This window comes from Xenopus laevis, chromosome 3S (genome assembly GCF_017654675.1).
Source record: "Xenopus laevis strain J_2021 chromosome 3S, Xenopus_laevis_v10.1, whole genome shotgun sequence".
Classification (NCBI taxonomy): Eukaryota; Metazoa; Chordata; class Amphibia; order Anura; family Pipidae; genus Xenopus; species Xenopus laevis.
The window spans coordinates 111,003,601-111,015,933 of record NC_054376.1 but is presented as its reverse complement, the minus strand read 5'-3'; the positions used below and the strand labels follow the sequence as shown (position 1 = coordinate 111,015,933).

The following is a 12,333-nucleotide window of genomic DNA, read 5'->3' as shown; positions in this document are numbered from 1 at the left end:
ACGGCCAAACAATCAGATTACACCCAATATAGCCATGCCTGTTAATGGCATATCGGGGAAAGATCCACTCGTTTTGCGATGTTGCCAAATGAGCGGATCTTTGCATCTATGGCCAACTTTAGAATGAGATACTTGCACAGGGTTTGTGAAAACAGAATTGAGTACAGAAGCAGAATAAATATCACCACAGTGTCGTTTGGTTTTAAAATGGGACATGGGAATAAGCAAATTTAAAAAAAAAAAAAAAAGCCCTTTGGGCGTGGCCTCGTGATGGAGCAGCCAATGGGACACAGCCAACCGGTAACAGTTGCTTTACAACTATACAAATGTATAAAATATTCTTATGTACATAGCTTACACCATCTAAGAAACCTTTTGTGTAGTACAAGTAGGATCTAGAAACTTACCTAGAAATCTCCGAGGTACAGCAATGATATTCCCCATAATCTTGTGATTAAGCCAATAATGGATGACTTTCATTTATTTCCTTTGTCTCTGTAATAATAAAACAATACCTGGCACTTGATGGGAAACTAAATTGCATAATAAATCCACATGGGTGGCACAATCCTATTGGGTTTATTTTATGGTTTCGGGACAGATTTATCAAGGGTTGAATTTCGAATTCATGAATTCAGTTTTTTTAAACTCCCATAAATTCGACCAATCGAAATGTATTAATAAAATTTAAATTTTCTAAGTTTGGACGAATTGGATCGGCCCGAAAACTTGATTCGAATTAGGAAAACTTGAATCAAAGAAAAAAAAACTCGATTCAATGTCAGGAAGGCTGCAAACATCACCAAATGGATCTCTGGACCTCTCCCATTGACTTCGGCAGTTTAAGGTTGCGAATAGTTGAATTTGAGTTCTTGAGTATGATAAATCTTGAAAATCACATTTTTTTTTAAAAACTCAAATTGAATTTGAATAACTCCCTAGTCGTATTTCACAGTTATGACCTGCATTTTTTGATTTTTTTTTTATGATTTATGCCCCTGATGAAACGCGTTGGGCTCACTAAATATTATTTTGTGATTTTTGTTATATCTTTCCTTTTTGTAATAAATTTATTTTTCTTTAATTGGGTGTGCTGTTTTTTGATTATATTCAGTAGCTATTTTTGGAGACCCTTATGGGGAGCCTCCTATGGATTAGCACCCTGCATTCTATTTGTGAGGGTGTGCGCCTTCTCTCCTAATTCTATAAACTTGCAAACTTGAATTTTCAATTTGACCCTTGATAAATCTGCCCCCAAATGTCTTTTCGTAGCATTAAGGGCAGAGACACGAGAAGATTCAGGGAGATTTAGTCGCCTGGCGACTATTCGCCTTTTCTTCGGGCGACTCCCCGAACTGCCTTCCTGCTGACTAGAATGTAAATCGTTGGCGTGATGGAGCTTGGAGCGCTTCATTTTCAGAAATTGCCCGAAGTTTTCTCGTGAGGCAGTGAACAGCCAGAAAAAGATACAAAGTTTCTAACTTAATTGGCTTTTGGCAGAGAGCCCAGAGCACCCACCAGATGCACTAAGTTACTTTTGTAACAATTTTGAGATAAGCAAATACATAATTGTAAAAATTTAGATAAACAGGTCTCTTGGAAGAAGTAAGACTCACAGCTTAAAGGACAATTCACCTTCATTAGAAAAATTATAGTTATAACTGAAAAAAAACTCAGAAATATGTTCAAACTTTCATAACCTGCCAAATTTTGCAAAATGAACATGGTAATTAGGAGGTGAGTCAACTTTTTTTTGTCCCTCTTTTTATTTCCAAAATATTGGGAGGTACGCTATACGAGTCTCAATTGCATAAAACTGCAATGGAAGGCAACTAAAATTCCAGTCTGAAGGGCGCGTGAATACAACCAAGCAGAATAAAACGGCTGATGTGCTGCTTAAGCTTTTTCAGTATCTCAAGAAAATTAACATTACAATAAAATGCTGTAAAGATATTGGATCCGTTATCCGCAAACCCATTAACCAGAAAGCTCTGAATTACGGAAAGGCCATCTAACATAGAATCCATTTCTTGCAAATAATGCAAATTTTTTAAAATTATTTCTTTTTTCTCTGTAATAATAAAACAGTACCTTGTACTTCATCCAAACTAAGATATAATGAATCCTTATTGGAGGCAAAACCAGCCTATTGGGTTTATTTAATGTTTACAAGACTTTCTAGTAGACAGGGTGACAATCCATCATTCGGCGATCAATTTCTCCTCCTTGGCTATCTCATATAAGGAAGGCAGGGAGGAGAAATCGAGCGCTGCACAATGGCACAATGGATCAACGTTTCTGAAGAGGAGCGTAAGCGGAGTTTCGGTAAGTTATTTCTTAATAAATACTTTGAGATTTTAAAGTTTAATATGTGTTGGTGGGTTTTTTTTTCGTAGTATACCAACAAATTTAAAAAAAAAAAAAAAAAAATGTTACCAGTCCTTTAAGGTGCTTCCAAACAATTTCCTAAGTTTACCTAATTTTTTTGCAAACTAGAGAGGAATATCAGAACTGATAGATATAGATGGCGAAAAAGATAGGAGATAGACATATGGATAGCCAGACAGACAGATAGTCGTATGGAACTAAAACTATGGGGGTATATTTTGGGATCCCTGGCAATTTTGCAGCAGTTTGAATCTTATTACATTTATCAACTTTTTCCTGACATTCCGGAAATGTGTTAACATTTTACTCATGTAATAAAGGTGAACAGAAGGTCCGATCACTGGGGCAGCCGTAATGTTACCCCCCTCCAGCGATTATAATTGCTTATTTTATAGACTCTTCCCTTCAGCCTCCTTTCCTATTAAAATTAAAATACATCCTAGAGATACTGAGTAAATAGTTGTACCTGAAGGAAAAGCAGAGTTAGAGTAACGTATTCTCTGTGGCTAATGGCCTTGTAGTCAGGGGACTGTTCCTTTCTACCTGTTCAAAAAGACCCACATCCCTGTAGGAAGACACGTTGAATAATTGTAGATGTGATGAATAAGACAATTTAAACAGCACTGGATCCCTTGCACAGGTATGGGACCTTTTATCCAGAATGCTCAGAACCTGGGGTTTTCCAGATACCAGATATTCCTGTAATTTGGATCTTCTTACCTAAAGTCTACTAAAAAAATCATGTAAACATTAAGGGGCAGATTTATCAAGGGTCAAAATTCAAAGAAAAAAAATTCGAATTTCGAGCTATTTTTGTGTACTTCGGCTAATGAATAATTCAAATTTGAATATCGTAATTTATCATGTAGTGTCTCTTTAAAACTTCGACCAGTCACCATATAAAACCTGCGAATTGCTGTTTTAGCCTATGGGGGACCCCCTAGAACCCTTATGGAGTCAATTGGTGGACTTTGAAAAATCTAAGATTTCTTTTAAAAATACTTTGAATCGAATTCGATCTTACTTTGATTCAAACGATCGAATACAACCTATTTACCCGCAAAAAAACGTTTGTTTTTTTTTTATTCGAATTTCGAAGTTATGGGGTTCAAAAAAAACCCTCCCATTACTTCGAAATTCAACCCTTGATAAATCTGCCCCGAAATAAACCCAATAGGCTGGTTCTGCTTCCAATAAGGATTAATTATATCTTAGTTGGGACCTTCTAAGATCCAGAATGCTCAGGACGTGGGGTTTTCCGGATTACGGATCTTTCCATAATTTAAATCTTCATAATTTAAGAAAGTCTACTAGAAAGTCATGTAAACATTAAATAAACCCAATAGGCTGGTTTTGCTTCCAATAAGGATTAATTATATCTTAGTTGAGATCAAGTACAAAATACTGTTTTAGTATTACAGAGAAAAAGGAAATCATGTTTAAAAATTTGGATTATTTGGATAAAATGGAGTTTATGGGACAGACGGCTTTTCCAGAATTTGGAGCTTTCTGGATAACGGGTTTCCGGATAACGGATCCCATACCTGTATAACCGAAAACAGTCTACACGGTATAAGAAGCGAGGGAAGGGATGCATTATGGGATGGCCGTATTGTTTAACTTTACTTTACGCCCCAGGTTTACTAGTGAGGTGGTGATTTTTGTTCATTTTAACAGCAGATTCTTTGGTTAAAGTAATGCATTTTGCTTGTACAGCCACAACCTTAGCAGCATTAAAGGCAGACTTAGAATCTCAGTAGCAAAACTAGAAGTGATGGGCAAATTTATTCGCCTGGCGAGAATTTGTGGCAAATTTTCACGTTTCGCCGCCTGTGAATAAATTTGCGAAATTAGCGCAAAAATTTGCCTGCGATTTTTCACTGGCGTCAACGTTTTTTGATGCCGGCGACATTTTCGACGCCGGTGACAATTGTCGCCAGTGTCGGAATTGAAGCCGGCATCAAGACTCGCGTTTCGTGAAACGGGAAAAATTCGCCCATCGCTAAAACTAGTGGTTTCTTTCTAATTTAGAAATGTTATTCAAACTTTTTTGGGGGGGGGGGAGATTTCCTCATTTACTTACGGTAATATAAATAGACTTTCATGTAACTAGAACCAACCAAGATGCAAAACATTTGTGGTATTAACATTTGTTCGTCTTTTTTCTCTGTACAAATATTTACAATATACTTTCTTTTTTTTGTTTTTTTTTGTTTTTTTTGTTTTGTTTTTAAAAAATTTGTATCCAAATAATTTTTGGAGGCAGAAAAATAGTCTGTGAAATGAGAATATAATCGTCAACGCCTCCAGTTTTAGGAAAAGGAACTTTGTTTCTTAGGTTCTATATTAAAAAAAAAATATAAATTCCTGTCCAATTATTGGTGAGAGAAAATCACAATTCCCATTGTGAGAGCCACATGCTCGTTCCCTTTGATTGCAAGTCTGTAGATCAGTGGTGTGATATGATTCTGTCCCACTGATATTAGAATACTCTGTCCTCCTTGTGTACAGGCACCCACTGCCCATGTATTTCCTTTAGAGAAGTATCTGTGCAACATACGGGGAGTGGGTGCTAGCGATAGCTGCCAACAATGGAAGATCACTGGATTCAATTCTGCCAAAAAGACAAATAAAAGGAAAAGTTAGCCTTTAAACTGTTTAAAGGGGTTGTTCCCCTTTGAGTTAACTTTTAGTATGACGTAGAGAGTGACATTCTGAGACAATCTGCAATTGGTTTTCTTTTTTTATTATTTGTGGTTTTTGAGTTATTTAGCTTTTTATACAGCAGCTCTCCAGTTTGCACCATCGGCCATCTGGTTGCTACATTCTCCTAGCAACTATGCATTGATTTTAAAAAGAGCCTTAAATATAAACAGGAGAGGGGTTGAATAGAAAAATGCAATAACTATAAGCCTTACAGAGTATTTGTTTATAGAAGGGGTCGGTGACCCCATTTGAAAGATGGAAAGAGTCAGAGGATGAAGCCAAATATGTAAATAAAAAAATAAAAAAAACATAAAAAAATTAATAATAAAGACCAATTGAAAAGTTGCTTAGACTTGGCCATTCTATAATATACCAAGGGGGTTATTTACTAAACCCCGAAGGTAAAAATTCCAAAAAAAATTGTGATTTTTTTTTTTTAATAAAATCTGACTTTTAAAAAATCCCGAATTTTTCAGAATTTATTAAACCTCCGAGGATGGAAAAGTCTGAATTCGAAAATCTGGCATCTCAGACCTGTCGAGGTAGTGTTCTAACATGGCAACTGGAGCCAAAGTTTGCTCCATGAGTATTCTACCCACGTTTTTATTTATTTATATCTCTCTCTCTCTCTCTCTCTCTCTCTCTCTCTCTCTCTCTCTCTCTCTCGTTACAGTTACAGTTCAGCTGTGCAAAAATAGGTTTCTCTAGGGGTTTTATATTGGAGTGCTGGGGTCAAACTTTGTGTAATTTGTTTATCAAGCCTCACCCACGTGCACCCAATAAAAAGGGATGAGCTGCAGTTTATTGTGTTAGATATTCATTGACAGTTAGATCCAATATATCTTGTAGGGGGGGGGCTAACTTTCCTAGCAGATGAATTAGAGTTCACTCAAGTACCTGATTCCAGTGCAAAAAAAATCTAACAAAATAATTGCATTTTGCACAAATCCTGCATGTAGAGAGACATATATATATATATATATATATATATATATATATATATATATATATATATATATATATATATACACACACACACACATACACACACACAAATCTTTATATAAAATATATGTTGCTGCAGTTCAATTAGAATGGGAGATAACCCCAAATAAAGCTATGGGATCCCTTTTCCAGGAAACCTGTTATCCAGAAACCTCTGAATTATAAGATAACCCTCACCAACTGACTACATTTTAAAGGGGAACTATAGTGAAAATGAAAATATAATATTAGCTTCAGCATACTGAAATAAGAAACTTCCTAAATACAATCAATAAAAAATTCTGTACTGTTTCTGAAATAATCAAGTTTATCTTCACTATCCCTCTCTCTCAGCATCTGTTTCTCCTCATTCTCTCTTCATGCAGGAGTTGGGTATCAGATAATCATTGACAGTTATGGGGCTCCTTTTGCCTAGAAGATGTATTAGAGCTCACTCTATTAAAATCACCAGACATCATGTCTCTCTACATGCAGGATTTGTGCAAAATGCAATTATTTTGTTAGATTTTTTTTGCACTGGAATCAGGTACTTGAGTGAACTCTAATTCATCTGCTAGGAAAGTTAGCCCCCCCCCTACAAGATATATTGGATCTAACTGTCAATGAATATCTGACACCCAACTGCTGCATGAAGACAGAATGAAGAGAAACAGATGCCGAGAGAGGGATAGTGAACATAAAGTTGATTACCGGTATTTCAGAAATGATGCAGAATATTGAATTGATTATATTTAGAAAGTTTCTTATTTCAGTATAATGCAGCTTATTTTTCATTTTCATTTTCGCAATAGTCCCTCTTTTAGTAAATAATTCTAATTTTTAAAAATGATTTCTTTTTTCTTTATAATACGAAACATGACGGTAACTAAGCTGTGGAAATCTATACTGGTGGCAAAACAGTTCTATTGGGTCTATTTAATGTGGAAATTATTGTTGGCAGGCTATAATGGCTAGAGATATCAGACAGCAATGTAAAAGTGACATTTTTATTAGTGTAGAGTATTACTTGAAATAGAAATATAGACCTTACCCCAGCACCATGCTCAGTTCCTTAACATGAACTCTTGTCTGACCTTTCAGATATTCAGACAACATTTTGCTTTTGAAATAGAGTTCCTGGAGTCGATCTTCCAGGTGCATGATGCACTAAAATGACAAGACAGACAATGGTGATGGATTTTACTCTTGATACATTGCACCAAAAGTGTTGCTTTATTGAGCAGAGAAATAAAAGAAGAGGTTGAAACAAATACCATCAATTAATAGCACCTAGATGGCATTATTTTGTTGAGGAGAAGGCCTGGGAAATAATTATACAGATATAGCTTTATAAGACACACAGTTATTGTAGTTGCTATACCTAAGAAATACAAGGAGGAACATTGTGCTTTTTGGGGGGTGGGCCCACAACAATAAACTCAGTCTACCTTTTGCTCTTTTATCATATCATTTGCTTTAATTTAAAGGATTTAAAGTAATTGTGCATGGGGTTTGTATTACTTTGCACAAGTGCTACTAATACGTTGCATATTTAAATGGGTGGTTCACCTTTCAGTTAACTTTTAGGTATAGAATTAACAAATTCTAAGCAACTTTTCAATTGGTCTTCATTATTTATTTTAGTTTTTTTTTTTTAATTTTTCTTCTGATTCTTTCCAGCTTTCAAATGGGGTCACTGACCCCATCTAAAAACAAATGCTACGTAAAGCTACACATCTAGGGGCAGATTTATCAAGGGTTGAATTTAAGGTTCGAAGTAAAAAAAAAATTGAATTTCGAGCTATCTTTGTGTACTTCGACTAGGGAATAGTCCAAATTCGATTTGAATTTGAATATCGAAATTTATCATGGTCGACTTCGACCATTCGCCATCTAAAACCTGCTGAATTGCTGTTTTAGCCTATGGGGGGCCTCCTAGAACCCATCTGGAGTCAATTGGTGGACTTCGAAAAATCTAACTGAATACGATCTTACTTCAATTCGGACGATCTAATACAGCATATTCACCCGCAAAAAAAAAAAACTTCAATTTTTTTTTTTTAAAAACATTTCGGTTGATCTTTTTTTATTCGAATTTCCAAAAAAACTCCCATTACTTCGAAATTTGACCCTTGATAAATCTGCCCCCTTGTTATTGCTGTTTACTATTCGTCTTTCTATTCAGGCCCTCCCCAATATTCATATTTTTAGTCTCTTATTTAAATCAGGGCATGGTTCCTAGGATAATTTGGACCCTAGCAACCAGATTGATGAAATAGCTGGAGAGTTGTTGAACAAAAAGCTAAATAACTAACTAAAAAAAAAAAAACCAAAAAAAACCACGGATAATAAAAAATGAAAACCAATTGCAAATTGTCTAAGAATATCACTCTCTCTACATCATACTAAAAGTTAATCTAAAGGTGAACAAACCCCTTTAAGAGAAAATAAATGAATAAAATATTTCCATTACGTACAAAGTTTGCAGACAAGTTGTGTTTGTACAGTTGGACTGTGGAATGGAGCAAACTGGAGACCAGGCTGGATACCAGCACCTCCTTGCCCAGTTTGTTATCAGCCGTCCTTCTCTGGCTACTGGCCACTTGTACTGTCCATTTATCAACATCTGCAAGAATGCAGACAGCCTCCGCAATGGGCTCATCCAAAACAGGATGCTTGAAAGAGAAACACAATGTATACAGTTATTTTCTATTTAGACATGGCGTCTCAATCAGTAATACAGGGTGGAGCTACATGGCAGAACATAGTTTAAAGGAACAGTAACATCAAAATTTTTGTTTAAAAAATTCGTTAGTATACATCGAAAAATAAACACCAACACAAATTAAACTTTTAAATTGCAAAGCCTTTATTAAAGAGAAGAAATCAACTGCTGCAGGATGGATGGTCGCCCTTTCTCAAGAGGAGTGGAAGTGGAGTTTCAGTAAGTTATTTTTTAATAAAGGCTTTGCAATTTAAAAGTTTAATTTGTGTTGGTGTTTATTTTTCGATGTTTACTAACCAATTTTTTTAAAACATTTTTTGATGTTACTGGTCCTTTAATGAAGGGAACAACTCACCAATTGTAATCACTGGAGGGTCTACCTACCTGTACAGCATGTGATAGATCTGACACCATACACTGCCTCAGCTTCTCTTCATTCGATATCCCTTGCAGAACAAAGTCTGGTACATAGGATGAGCAATAGCCAGCCAGCAACGACCTTCCAAAATTAGCGATGTTGGGCTTCACAGAATTGACTTCTACCAGTTTTGACCTGCCGAGCAAGACGATTTAAACAATTTGTAAAAACCAATTAAATATTCAAATCCAAAGAGTTTGATTTTAATAGAAACTTGAATCATTTCATAATTATTTTACACTGAAACCCACCAGTACTCTATGCCGCAGTCCCTAAATTGACCATCTTAAAGTGGACCTGTCACCCAGACACAAACATCTGTATAATAAAAGTCCTTTTCAAATTAAACATGAAATCCAGTTTCAAATTTTTATTAAAGCATTCATAGCTGTTGTAAGCTCATTTAAACATCTCAGCTGTCAATCAAATATTGTCTGCGCCGCCTCTATGCCTTAGTCATAGAGGCGGGGCAGACAATTACTTTCACTTTCCATTCAGCACTTCCTAGATGTCACTGCTTTCCCCACATTTCCCCGTTCTCTTCATAGTTTAATTGTGTAGCCAGGACATGGGGATGGACATCAGGTCCCCCATTCGGTTGCACAAACAAGAATCTGAGATGATGCAAGGCTTGTCTTAATAACACTGTCCACAAAATGCCTGTTAATTATAATTAAGAATTCCCAGACTGCAGGAAACTAGATTCAAATAGTTTATACCAGTAAACCCCCGATTCTCTAAAGAATCGTTAATGAAAGAATGGTAACAACAGTGAGGCAGCAAAATGCGATGGGTGCTGATTCACTCGGCATCCCCAGGCAGAAACTGGCGACGCTAATTTGTGGGGATGTAGAGTGAATCTGTGCCTATTGCTTGTTATTACCTATCTGCTATTAGAATTCTTAAATTTTGAGTTTATTGGTAGTAAAGTGTTACTGAAAAATTTCTTTATAAACAACATTTTTTGTGAAAATGTTCTCCTGTCCTTGAATGAGTTCTCCCTGGTGAGCTGTACTTAAAATCTTGACTTTAACATCAGATGAACGCTGCACTCTTGAAAATGCAACATAAAGTTGACCATGACCAAACACAGGCTCAGATAGGTAAATGCCGACTTTATCCAATGTTTGTCCTTGTGATTTGTTGATTGTCATGGCAAATGCAGCCTTAATGGGGAATTGTCGTCGTTTAAGTTTAAAAGGCAATTCCTGGTCAGAACTGGTAAGGTCAATTCTGGGAATCAAAACAGTATCACCGCTATGGGATCCTGTAAGCACTTCTGCCTTGATAACATTTTGTCTCATGCTCTTCACAACCAACCGTGTACCGTTACATAAACCTTGCTTAGTGTTAGGGTAGGGGCACACGGCGCGATTTCGCCGCGATTCTGCGCTGGGCGAGTTGTCGCTGCGTTTTTTAAGCCGAAATAGCTTTGCTAACTTTGGCGCTGGCGTCAATGCAAATCGCGGCGAAATCGCTGCGCTAATTCACACGCGGCGATTCTTTTTCTACTGTCGCCCGGAAACGCTCAGCGAGGCAACTTCGGACGACAATAGAAAACGAATCGCCGTGTGTGAATTAGCGCAGCGATTTCGCCGCGATTTGCATTGACGCCAGCGCCAAAGTTAGCAAAGCTATTTCGGCTTAAAAAACGCAGCGACAACTCGCTTAGCGCAGAATCGCGGCGAAATCGCGCCGTGTGCCCCTACCCTTAAGGTTTCTTAACAGCATGACTATTGTTCCTACTTTGAGTATAAGATTGTGTTGTGGTAATCCAGCATTGTTGATAGTGTTTAAATATTCTAATGGGAAGTTAAGTTTCTCACTTTCGTCTTCAGAATCAATACAGTCAGTACTCAGAAAGACACAGCTTTGTCCAGGAAGTAATGCAATCACTTGGTTGTTTATCATGTCAACATCAATATTTTTTGGAGATAATATAGCCCGTTTTGCTAAAAATGGCCACCCACGCAGGTACGCAACCGGTTCCCCTCCTAGAGTGACGCTAGCGCCGCCATTAGACAAACTTGCAAAGGAGTAGCAAGATGGCCGACGCTTATACAGACTTTAGTGGGCGGATGACAAACTCGCAGAGGAGTAGCAAGATGGCCGACGCTTATACAGACTTTAGTGGGCGGATTTGGCAGTGGGCGGATGACAAAGTCGCAGAGGAGTAGCAAGATGGCCGACGCTTATACAGACTTTCGTGCAGGTACGCAACCGGTTCCCCTCCTAGAGTGACGCTAGCGCCGCCATTAGACAAACTTGCAAAGGAGTAGCAAGATGGCCGATGCTTATACAGACTTTAGTGGGCGGATGACAAACTCGCAGAGGAGTAGCAAGATGGCCGACGCTTATACAGACTTTAGTGGGCGGATTTGGCAGTGGGCGGATGACAAAGTCGCAGAGGAGTAGCAAGATGGCCGACGCTTATACAGACTTTCGTGCAGGTACGCAACCGGTTCCCCTAGTGTGACGGTGAGCGCATCTGCCTCCCTAGATCCTAACCTTCCAGCGGTCGCCGCCTGAGTGAGCAGGAAAGAAGAGGCGGCGGGAGGCAGAAGGAGACGGTGAGCGCATCTGCCTCCCTAGATCCTAACCTTCCAGCGCATCTGCCTCCCCGATCCTAACCTGTTCTGATCCTAACCTTCCAGCACATCTGCTAATCGAAGGCCGCATCTATGTCTTTCGGCTGAAGTTGCGCGCGCATCTCATAGATCCTAACTGAAGTTGCGTGCGCATCTGCCTCCCCTCCACTCGGGACATAGATAGGCCTTCGGTTAGTATATAGGATAGTGTAAAGTTCATTTTGCTTGGGTCTCATTGTTTTATTGTGTTGCTTTTGACAACCATATAGAAGTACAGATGGATCAATATTAGTAACAGGTAACCATGTTGGAAAAAAAACCCTTCCAGATCATACTTGGAAATATTCTGAAAAAATCTGAATTTTGTAGAGGAAAAAGGCTCATGATACAGTAAAATTGACAAGATTCAGAACATGGATAGATATTTCTCAGGGTATTTCTCAGTTTAATATATCATTTTATGTGAGCTAGACTGTCTTATTGCTTTACAGAATGCAAGATGGTAGCCACATAATAAAATAAGG

At 37.7% G+C, this 12,333-nt stretch overlaps 1 protein-coding gene across 3 annotated transcripts in view; it reads right to left on the bottom strand.

The window, feature by feature from the left end:
• Positions 1–3,840: 3,840 nt before the first annotated feature.
• fnip1.S (folliculin interacting protein 1 S homeolog) overlaps positions 3,841–12,333 on the bottom strand; it is an 85,058-nt gene continuing 76,565 nt past the window's right edge. For 2 of the 3 annotated variants that reach the window (XM_018256200.2, XM_018256201.2), the window contains 4 exons: positions 9,188–9,356; positions 8,556–8,753; positions 7,130–7,245; positions 3,842–5,002 (listed from right to left, as the gene is read on the bottom strand). In XM_018256200.2, coding sequence (XP_018111689.1) covers positions 4,924–5,002; positions 7,130–7,245; positions 8,556–8,753; positions 9,188–9,356 — 562 coding nt within the window. In that variant the 3' untranslated portion in view covers positions 3,842–4,923. Of the gene's footprint in view, positions 5,003–7,129; positions 7,246–8,555; positions 8,754–9,187; positions 9,357–12,333 lie in introns of all 3 variants that reach the window. The other variant, XM_041588748.1, reaches the window with a different exon arrangement.